At 34.9% G+C, this 12,206-nt stretch overlaps 1 protein-coding gene across 1 annotated transcript in view; it reads left to right on the top strand.

Moving 5' to 3' along the window:
* LOC137396689 (RRP15-like protein) overlaps positions 1-8,608 on the top strand; it is a 51,993-nt gene extending 43,385 nt beyond the window's left edge. The window contains exon 8 of the mRNA XM_068083004.1: positions 7,911-8,608. Coding sequence (XP_067939105.1) covers positions 7,911-8,039 — 129 coding nt within the window. The 3' untranslated portion in view covers positions 8,040-8,608. The remainder of the gene's footprint in view (positions 1-7,910) is intronic.
* The last annotated feature ends 3,598 nt before the right edge of the window (positions 8,609-12,206 follow it).

Below are 12,206 nucleotides of genomic sequence, written 5' to 3'. Positions count from 1 at the left end.
CACAGTACTATGATAAAGACTTTTTTTGTTTGTTATGTACTCAGCATAGAAAAACATTCATATGTTAATAAAAAAATATGATTATGTTGATGGGACGGGTTGGCAAAATCTTTGTATTGAGTGATTTATTTTGAGCAGCTGAACGATCTTCTGATAAATCTGCTGTGTAATTATAATTGTTCCTCAAAGTTTTTGGTTTACAATAGAAATATTTGACTCAAATACATAAAAACTACTAATGAAACCATGTCCTGTCTCTATACGTATGGTATCTAGGAAGCGAAGTGACTTCGGATGCCGTGTGACATGTGCCACGAACCGAACCAGCCTCCGAACCGATCCCACGTTGGTTCGGTGCTCGCGTGACCACACCTTTAGTCAGCCAAATAATTTATTTTTATATATGTTAAATCATTAATAAATTATTAGTTACATTGCTAGCATTGTTATTGCTTGTTTCCTGGCGGTTCCATGACATGAGATATCTGACAAGTGTAATAAGTAACTGTACAATCATTCTTAAATATGGCAATGCAGTCAATTAGCACAGGTGTAGGAGTGTTGTCTAGATAGTCAAAATTAGTGAGTTCAATTCTAGTTGAAAACAGTCTTGTTCCCTAACGCTGTTAGCATGGCTTCCAACAAATGCAAGGATGCACAGACACGGTGCTTATTACAGTGAAGGTTGTTTATTGTGTTGTCTGTCATGGGATCATCGCTCACACCTTCCCATGGGTTACTGTACTTGCTGTACATAGCTCTCTGCTGACACATGCTCACAAGGTGTGACATCACGTGTTTGTTGTTTGTTATGAAGTTATATAGTAGAATTTATACGTGGTAGGAACGATAAACACACTTCCAACTAAATCTGGGAAAGGTTCCTCAAGTTGTGGCTCATTCGCATATTTAAACGTGATCTATTTTCATTTCTATTTACCGTGTGGTATTTGTCTTCTTGCAACAGAGCTCTGACAGTTTGTTAGTCGAACAACAGACTTTTAAATATTGCTGTTATGCGTAGAGCTTCAAGATATGGTGACTTAATTGTTTGGTGGTGATTTTCAAGGTAGATGATTTGAAAATCGCCACCATTAAGAAGACATTGCGCATCGTATAAAAGATATAAAAGCGTAATGGTAATTTACGTCGCCTGACGATTTTCAGAGAGCGATACTGGAACTGAAACGCACGGGCCATCTAGTCTTATAATAAGCTCACTCCATGGCCTTCTACGCACACAGGCATTCATGAAATAAATGTTTCTAATTATCACGAACACGAACTAGTGTATTTTTAAATTGAAATATACAAAAAAATATTAACAAAAATTTACCAGTTTTTTTACATAGTAATAATAATGTCACGATATATTATACAGTACCACGCAGTCAGATCACCTCAAACATAAAAAAAATCTCAAATAATAGAAAAAAAATCGATACTTTTTGATAAAATCTACTAACATTTTATGTAAGTTTATCTTTAATATTCTGTGATATGAATTATTCATGTTGCTAGTCAGTTAGCTGTCAACTAACTATAGATTCTGGGACAAGAAAATGTCAACAATCTGATGATTTTTAGCTAATCTTCAATCGTTGTGTCTCTACCTTGATAACACAGGGACATACGGAGCATGATTCAATCTACCAGTTTTATCAAGTCTCCATCATTTTAACTAGCAGAACCCTGGCAGTCTCGCGTGCCATGAGATATTGTCAGGTGTAATAACTATGGGCACAATTATTCCAAAATATGAAAAGATAGTTGATCGCCGCAGCTGGTTAAGTGCTGGCTGAAAGTCTCAAGTTCGAATCTTATTGAAATCTTTTGTCTTAACCTTCAAGTCGTGGCTTCAAACAGACGGACATGACTATTATTATAGTAAAGATTTGTTTAAGTTACAAAAGTTGAAAACCGAAAAAATCGTTAACATATTTACAAAAAACTATTTTAGACACATTTATATACAGTGTATTATATTTCACTAAGTCTTCCATTATTGGCTATGTAACGCAAGCTCAGCCAGTATTCCTGGATTTCAGAGAACGTGCTATATACAAGTATCTATAACCTCCATAATCCATACAAAATATCATCGGTTTTAAGTTATCAGTTTTTTTGTGAACGGGAGAGAACGGTATCTCGACCACAAATCCTATTGCTATTCAAGATTACATAGACGTATTATTTCTGTTGTAACATGCCATCAATGAAGCATCAATTAAACTGTAAATTAAAGCGAATTAGAAACCTGATTATTGTATGCATTATAGTTTAGTATTTATTCTCCAGTTTACAGTACCAGACGGTGCAACGCAATCAATACTCTGGGACAATAAGTCAAGTTATCTTTAGTTGTCACCTCCCTTCTCATGGTGCAGGTCTCGCTTTATCCGCCATTGTCTAATAGATTATCGTTAGCTGATTAAAAATAAACCTATGTGATGTCACTGATTTTGGGTGTGGTTTGGAAACCTCTCAACAAGTAGAGCGGAAAGGATTTTAAAGTAGCTGACGTAAAAAGTGATATTTCAACTTAGCAATGTCATCAGCTAGTTTTTGGTACAGATTATACAGAGCAAGAAATTTTTTGTTGGAATCTCTGTTTTTTTAATATTTATTATATTTTATGTGAATGTAGTATTTTGGTAATAGACATTAGGCAATAGACCAAAGTAATCTTCCTTAATCTGTGACTTTGAACAAGCCCTCAACAGTGTTTGTTTGACAAAACAAAAAAGAAACTTTGACAAAAAAATAAAACAAAAGCAAATAGATTTTTCTAAGTTTTCTAAATTGGCTGATATTTTTATAAAGCTTTTCTCCTTGAAGCCTTACTGATCTCACCAACTGTGTTCAGATGGGCTCAGTATTCAAGTTGTAAGAATTTGTGAAGCATAATTCATACCAATGCTAAGACTAGGTTTTATTGCCATGAAGACTTTAGTTCAAGACTCAGGCAGGGTCTTCTTTCAATAATCAAATGAGATCGCCTCAATATTAGGTTAAACAAAAGTAATTTAGTATTCTTAAAGTTCTCCTTATAAATATTTACTCAAGTGTAAAGCTCTCTCTCTCTTTCAACTAAAACTAGCGATCAGGCAAGATAACACAAATAACTAAGAAGATGATCTTGTTCCCACTCGTCCAAGTTTATCAAATTATCACGCGTAATGACAGCTTTCGACATGAATTTATATACGGCTTTCTGAAGCTCAAATGGTCTCTGATGACAGAAGGCTGGTCTGATTTAATTTTTCATCCCATCTGTTGCTAATAGGCTACAGATGAGGTGGCAGTTAAAAGCATTTTTGCTGTTAATTAATTAGCCATTATAAATTACTGATGAATACCTTGAGTCAATCTTATCTGTATATCTGTAATTGATCTTGCCACTGACTTCCTTAGAGAGGCATAAAGTTGATCAGAGTTTTTTAGGCTCAATATAGAGATGCAGTCTGATGATTTCTTCAGCTGATTCTGTTGAAACTGAATCCGTTGAAAGGTACAAACACTTTTAAAAACTAAAGAAAACTGAGAGCCTTATTTTCAGATCAATTTTTATAAAGTTTAAATATTCTTCGGTAACCCCACTTGACCCCTTGGTGTCTCACACTTTTTTATTACATGGTAATATACTTTAGCTGTGTTTTTAACTGCTTCAATACTTTATATGTTATAATTTTGACTGCTATATTTTTAGTGAAACAATATGTAATTGATTTCGTGTATCTCATTCATCTAAGTGTTCTTATTAAGAGGTAAAATATAGAGAGGTGCGTTGCTTCTGTATTACAATTTCTGGATACAATTTGGGTATCTCTGCGATGCATCATCTTACATACCTACATAATCATGGAATTTAAATATAATTTAGATTTAACATCATTTTGAGTTGACTTGAAGATGAGAAAATAAATTTTTTACGAACAGCTGTTTTGCATCATAAAAAGGTAAAACAACCTTTCTGATATTCCCAACAAATCAGTTAAAAAAAATAAAACATTACACATTTTAATTTTTTATGTTTTACAATGCATAATACATTAAGGATGGCATAATATAATACATTTAAAATGGTTTTCCGACAAAAATTCTTACAAATAATTAGCATGGTTTTATTTAAATCGAGTAAGTTTAATGTCAGGTACGAGCCTCTTCTTAAGTAGAACAGGAGGTTTGGTAGACTCTGCTTTCCTCTTCGTGAACTCACTATATTCTTAGGATTTTCCGTTTAATAAGAAAATTAATTTAACATTTTTTGTGTTTCTTGAGAGATTTGCTTTTTTTGCATTTATCATGTCAGTACAGCCCGATCTGAGAAGAGCTAACAAAGGGATATAAGGATAAATGTGACATTTATGTAATTTACATATCTAACCTGGCAGCTAAATATTTTGTTTTGCTTTCAAAAGTGGCTTTTTGGTATTTTTAATAATATATAATTATATATATATTATATATAATAAATTTAATAGAAATACAAAAAATGGTTTTGAAACACTCGGTGTATATCTGTGTATCTTAAATATTTGTTCTTATTTCGAATCAAAAGGGTATATCTAGAGAAACTTTATTTCAATATACTTGTATCTTGAGGTGGGAAGCTTGATTACATGTACAATGGAACCTTTGTGTAAGCAAGTATATACATTGTTTCGATATTAGGTTTCCGATTTTGCTGTTTTTTTAATTTGCAATGCGAACAACAGCGGATCTTCTAAAATATAGTTAACCTGACACTACGCAGGACTTTTGTTTATATCGAATCTCATTTTTTATGTTTTGTCAGTCATGCTCACTGGTTTTGGCACAAGATGGTCATGTGAGAGATATTGGCATAGCATATACTCGAGCCTAATTTTTAGTGGAGATTCATATCTCAACGCCTCCTGCCACTTTGTCTCAACATAGCTCATGCCCAAACTCAGTCAAGCACTCAATTTATTCCCTTCTCCAAGGTGTCATACAGCCTCATGGTTGGCTGGTCATACGTCTTTCCGACTAAATAATTAGTACAGACAGTCTTGGTACAGCTAAATCACCTACACCTGGTCCATCAACTCATTTCACTGATTAGAGAACCTGAGGAACCTTTACTTCTTTTGTGCCTTCTTTGTGAGGGTGTAGGGAACAGCCTCTAATTAGTTAGTAGAGCAAGTTGAAGGTACCTCAGTCTATGTCAATGGGATAAGGAGAAAATTGTAAAGCTCAGATGCAGAAGTGCGGAGGTTCGTGATGGAAAAAATTTCTGATTATGCAGAAATCAAAATGCGTAAATAATTTCAGATTTCACCTTCGTATCTGGCCAATCGGGTACAGCTTGTCTGAAAATGCGAGCCTGTCGTCTCATGCTATAGAATCTGATCTGCTTCTCTAAGCAGAATAACATTAACCTTGACACGCTTAATTTATCCAATGAGAATACATCTCGCAAAGCTGACAAAAAAACTGATCAAAAAAAGTTCAACCGGCGTTCGTTAAAGAAAACAGCAAGGGAATGTTCATAGTTCTGAATATGGTAACACTTTTCGTCCTATGTCGCCCTCGCATGTGCCGGTCTTAAATATGTGTTGTGTAGTTAACCACCAATTTATGAGGTGCTAGAGTATGCTAAAATTGTTCAGTATTTACAGCTTGAAAGATGCGATGACATGAAATGTTTGTAAGTTTGTATCAGATAGTATAGATAGTTTTCTATCCTTGGAGATTTTGTTTGTCGTTTTAAGTGATCTGACTGCCAGGTTTTTTCAAGATTAAAACAACCAAAATTTGATCGAGGTTAAAAGTCTCAGAACAAAAGACGTGCCCAGCCTTCCTCCTAAATGGCGGCAATGGTCGTGCTTCCTGTTTGTCGCTCTCATTATTGACATCGGCTGTTGCGGTCATGTTTGCTGTGTTACGTGTCTTTATTGACATTGGTTTCATTTTGTACTCGCTCATAATTGTTGTAATAACCTCAAATACATTGCTCCAGATGTCTCAAGTAATTTGAAGATACATACATGTAGGTTGGTTAGAATTTGTCCCTTTGTTTTCCCTAAATGCTGTGTAAACATGAGTTCCTGATGCTGATGATTGGCTAAACAAGACTTTATTAACAGGATTAACTATTGACATGTTTTTTGAGGAAGTTTGAGCACATGTTTTTCATTGTGATCAAGTTTTGTCAATTTTAATCTAGAAACCTCCTGGCAGTCAGATCTGCTAGATCAACAAACAAAATCTTAAATGATTGAAAAACTTAAATTGAAATTGAAAAATCTTAAATGATTAAAAAAATACCTACAATTTCTGATCTTATCTGAATCTTATAGAAATTTTTGTGGTCACATTTTTAAAAGTATGTGTAATATATATAGATAATAGATCTTATAGATATTATAGATCATCTTATAGATAATACGTAATATATATTTTATATATTATCTATAAGATGTATTATGAAGTGCAGTATAAATATAGCCCCTTTCTCAGACTGGGCTTATCGTTTTGTATTCACCGTAAAACCTCCATTTGAATGCCATCGCACTCTATTTTTCAACCCTTCTCCTATAATGGTGTTCAAATAGAGGTGGGCGTTCAAATAGAGGCTGGTGTTGTATTTTTTAAATAACTCATCAGATTCTTGAGAAGATAAATTTAATCCTTTTATGAGCGAAGCGAACATCGCCTATATTTTGCACTCTCCTTCAAGCAGAATGACATTAACCCTTTTAGATGTAATAAATTTGCTAACTTACTTCCAAGTTGTAGTAGATCTCTAAATAAATATGCTTTGGGAAGCTGAAAAATACCTGTTGATATCATTTGCTTGCAATTAAGCTACGATGATATAGCCTGTTCCCTGCTTTGCAATTTGTTGGAGCTTTCAATGTTTCATTTCATTCTAAACTTGACGGCATATTTTCATTGTATAATTATATTTAACATTGTTGCATGAAAGTTCATTGCACTCTTTGATATGTTTGCTACAGTTTGCAGCCAAAACTGGCTTTTTATGTGCAATAGAAGAGGAGTTATGACCATCGATTCATTGTAAGCCGTGTTAAGATAATCACACGGATGCTATTCAAATAATATGCTATAAATCTGCAAATTTATAAGTTGTATAATAATAATCTATGAAATACTACAAATATAGGCTACATATATTCGAGAATAAGTGACATAAACGAACCGTACTTATAATCCATACAGAAACAAAAATTAACATTTTTGAATCAAAAATATTTGCATCGTTTGCTCGGCCAGTTGCTTGCTGGTTGTTGCTTTCGATGGAATGAACATCTTCTGGCTGTTCAATATCTTCCACAATGTCTTCTGACCTCAACTCTTCTGCTCAGCTGAATTAGTCGATATTGATGTCCAAACAATTTTTGGAGCATAGCAAAGCTTTTACCCGTTGCCTTTCTGTTGCCTTTTGCACAAATAATAAACTTTTAGCCTCATGGGTGCCAAGCACAACTTTTAGCCTAAAATTAATCTTTTATATACCGTGGTAAGTGTAAACTGTCATTCACATACTGTACGTCGAAGTATCAATACTTTGGATTTGGGAAATGAACTTCGATACGAACAGAAACGACGAAATAAGTGTTATTCATGTAACTGAGTCATTATTACTACGATTTTATGGACACTATCTACTGATCACTTGCGATTATGGATTCGGAAAGATCAAAAAATGTGAGAATGGTGGTCAAATAGAGGTGGCGTTCAATTAAAGGGCGGCGCTCGATTTTCCAACCCTTCTATAGTGGCAGTTAAATGGAGGTGTCGTTCAAATAAAGGGGGCATTCAATTAGAGGTTTTACGGTATTCATTGTCAAAGTTTCTGCTTCAAACTCCATGCTATATGCTGAGCAAATATCTTGACCAAATCTCTCATGCTTCTGTTTTAGGAAGAGCCAACATGGAGCGCCTTACGGGATGATTTTATGATGGGATCTCAGTCTATGAAAGACTGGGATAAAGAAGACAGTGAAGGCTCATCAAACCAGGGTTCTGTTGATTTAGACGAAGAAGATTAATAAGGGTAGTGGGTTAACCATCACCTAAACTGATGAACTCATGCGTAAAAACCTAGGCAATTGAATTGTAACAACGCAAAGAGTCTGAGCAAAAAGTGTTCATTCTCTAAATATTATGCTTATAGCAAAATATTTTAATGTTTGTATTTTGGCTCCATTATTATCATTATCATTGTTACAGGAACTTACAACAGTTAATTAAACTGTACTTTTACATGTACCTGTAAGTCTGTAAAGTGTGTAGATACCTTTCTGATGGTGACGTCTGAGATGACTTAATATTGTGAACTATTGTTATAAGGCTCATGGTATTGTCTCAGCATTGCGGTGCTGAAGTATTTTAATATCAGGGATAATGTTTAATTTCAAAATATTTTCTGTGTTCGGAAGAAATGAACAAGAAAATTACATACTGCGTGTCAACCAGCCAATAATCTTACAAATTTTTCTAGATTTTGCAGCCAAAAAGTGTAAAATAGGCTGTTGGAATTAAGTGATGAAATACCATCAGTTATGATCATATGAGGTGAATACTTCAAATATTTAACTGGTGATCAATTTTCATAGATTGGTTTCCTTCACAAAATCTTACACATACTTTGCATTACTGTGAAAAACATTCTATTACGAATTTATCATTGTTCGCTTTTAATGAACTATCAGTAAGCCTGTCAATGCCCAGGATTTTTTGCACTTTCAATCAGATGGCTCAGAGGTGGTGTTCAAGAGGCTGGTTTTCAGGAACTAGATGGAGTTTTAACACCAAACACTTTTAGTGACCTGACAAACGGCACAGAGCATATGTATGTTTAGTTTGGATGAAATCGGGCAAATATTGTGGAAATGCGCAGCAGACTAACAGACAGACGCAATGATAGAGTGGGATTTATTAATATAGATTTTAATGACAGTGAAAGATATTTTATGATTAATTAATGAATTTTTGCTTAATTAGTTATTTTAATGAGATGTACAAATTACTATGTTTCCATGATGCGCAGTGCTTCGGAGTTGCGCTATCTCCGAATCATGGAAACGACGTATTCGCACTGAAATCGCTGCGCACTGATCAGTGCGAAGCCAGTGCAAATTCGCAGCAAGGAAACAGCGACTGCGCAGTGGCTGCGCATAGCTCTCATGCCGTGGGGACGGATTCTTCGAGGGCCATAAACTAGTACAAAGGTTGTCCTGCTAATCTTGTTTTTTTACTATTCTTCCGATCTTTCACCTAAATTTAATTATGGTCTGCATTCACGAGTATGATGAGGTGATTACTTTCCTAGACTTTGTTATCGATGCCAACACTTTTCGAAAAAAAGGTGACGAGTCCTAAATTAACTTTTAAATAATAGATTACTTAAAAATACTTGTTAAAAATATATTACTATGTAAAAATTGTGTCAAGGTTTGTAAAACCTTGTGAATGTGTATTGTAAATGAGAGTATGACGACAGAAGCATAAAAAGGCCGTTTCTGACGTTAGGTATCCGTGATCGATTCTATTTCTCCATCAGGCGATTCGATTTATACACTTTCTCTTATCTGGCTAATTTGCGGTATTTGCTGAAAACCACTGCGCAGCATGGAAACGTACAATCCCCTCAACTTCGGAGGGGGCTGCTTCGCAGTACCGCGCACCATGGAAACATAGTGAATGTGAATTCTCTGATAAGTAAAACAACAACTAGGCCAATCAATCATAAACAAGGGAAAAAGGCATGTAAATAAGGCTCAGCATGATCGTCATGTTAAGCGCAAGCCTTCCCTATATACATCTTTTAAGAATATCATGAGGGTGGAACGATCAGTAGAGGCGAAACCAGTTTCACTGTTAAACTTGCCCGCGCATTAGTTTGTGTGTTAAGAGTTACGGCCAGACGACAGAACTGAAGGGTGACAAAATAAAAATTGAAAGAATATAACAATAATAAAAATATATAGGATATGTTTGTTTAAACTTTTATTATTCTGCGGTTGGAGTAACGTCATGGTAACAACCCCTGTTGGTGTTATTTACTTACAAATTTATTTTTTACATATAATGCAAATTTTACACTTATATTTTTCAGACTTATATTTGCAATCACTGAGGTATTCATGAAGGGGGTATTATAGGTTGGACTCAGAAGTGAACAAAATAAAATTTGAGCTGATTTTTATAAAACTATTTAGTTTTTTTTTCATGCAATTCAGATCTCGGAACGAATTGAGTTTCTTTGATGCGTTTGAGATTTTTTGCTTTCTCAACTTTCTCTATGATTTTTCTTTTGTCTGCTGTAGACCTGTGTGTTGTATAACACACTGCACGTTAACAGTCTGGTTGGCTCATTGCCATTTTGGTGGTTTGGCTGATTGAGGACATAAAACCACCTGCTGGTGACACTTAAAACGTGTGGCAGACTTTGACAAGTGCTTGCGATAAGGACAAGTCAAAACCCAAGTATCAAAGGTTATTGCACTGCACGCTTAACGATATTTGCCTGTTCATACTTAAATCCCATGCCTACCGTTGTTTGTTGCTCAATAGTTGCAACAGATGTGAGGGGTCATGTTTCAACAATAATTAGTTTACAAACAACTAAAATGAACTTGTCAGGTGAAGTAGCCATAGTTTGCACACGGCAGATGAAGCAGTTGTTTGCTACAACAAACTTTTCCTAATAGCGTGCTGAAGGAAATGTGCATCGTAAAGTTCATCAGTCTTGCAACATACTGGATTCTCTTTTATATAAATGATTTAAAATGATATATATAATAAATTATGTCTCATATTATCAGATTTATTCTTCTAATTAATGTTTTTTGATATAGTAATGGGGTTACAAAAAGGTTGAATCAGTGCATTTCTAGGTTCTGGAGCTTCAAACATGTTTTTGTGAAAGTGTTGCGCAAATTTCAGTAGTAGCTGTACCACTTAATTCTTTGATAACTAAAGAAATTTTTGCTAGAGACAATTGTAAACGGGTTTAAGTATGCCATCAAATTGTTATTTTGGGTAACCTTGTCACACTCGAAACGTAGGAAGATTGCATTCTTGAGGGATGGCACTCCATTTTGCCTATGGTTTATAAGCATACACATTCACTAGTGTTACATGCTACAAATTTTTGTCGTACTTTTCATCTTCTTAGCATGTAAATGGTTCAAAACGCCGTATAGTTAATTTTTCGAAGCGATTCAAGGGGACTATTTTTGAAAACATCGTATCAACAACAAAGTACTGCGTATGATGTAAACATCAATATCGTATTATTGCATAAATATTTGCGAACGGAGTTTGGATTTTCATTGTCTTCATTGGTGACGTCTTTACATCATCCTTACGCAGCTCTCAGTTTTAAAAATATATCTCCAAAATAAAAAATAATAATTCCAAATTTGAAAGAAAAATATTCCGCACGTTTCGACATTGATATTTGACCTTGGACGCATTTTAATCGTGTCAGCTGTGATATAAAATATGCACCCTGCTGTAGCCAAAAGCGCAACAGGCTAATATAGAAAAACGCAGAGTTGTGCGACAAGTTATTTGTAGCATGTAAACTTGTCGACTACGAATAATCAAGAGTTGTGCGACCGCTCGTGCATATCGTGTAAATACCTCCACCTCATTCCTACGATCAAAACCACCACTTCGAAGCTCAAAGATTCTTATCATGTAACACTAGTGATTGTGTGCTATAAGCTCATGTATATTATGGGCCATAGTATAAGTAAATTCTTTTAGAAATATACTGAAATATATATGTAATAGCATTTTTGTATTGTTTCCCAATACAGGATTCAAAATTTGTTAACAATTTGTTTGTTGTATTAACACATAATCATTTATGAGTGGTGCAATCTGGATTTTTATAAGGGAGATTTTCATCTTCCCAATTGTCCAGTATTAAGCATTACATCAATAAATATGCGCTTTTGGGAATCCCTGAAAGATGGAGTATTGTATCTACTTTGCTCGCAAGGAAAACCTGCGCAATTGTCACGTAAATAATGGCTTTGAGATCTTGGCTTGTCGTGTCTAACCCAGTGGCAAAGAGAGCCTTGATGTCTCGGGGACATGCCCAGTTGCGGATGGCAGTTTCAGCCTAGATGCCATTTCTGACACCGCTGGTAGCGTTTCCTGAGAATTGAGCCTCAGTGTGTTGTTCACAGGTCTGAAGCTTT

This window comes from Watersipora subatra, chromosome 5 (genome assembly GCF_963576615.1).
Source record: "Watersipora subatra chromosome 5, tzWatSuba1.1, whole genome shotgun sequence".
Taxonomy (NCBI): Eukaryota; Metazoa; Bryozoa; class Gymnolaemata; order Cheilostomatida; family Watersiporidae; genus Watersipora; species Watersipora subatra.
This window is presented reverse-complemented; position numbering and strand designations above follow the sequence as displayed.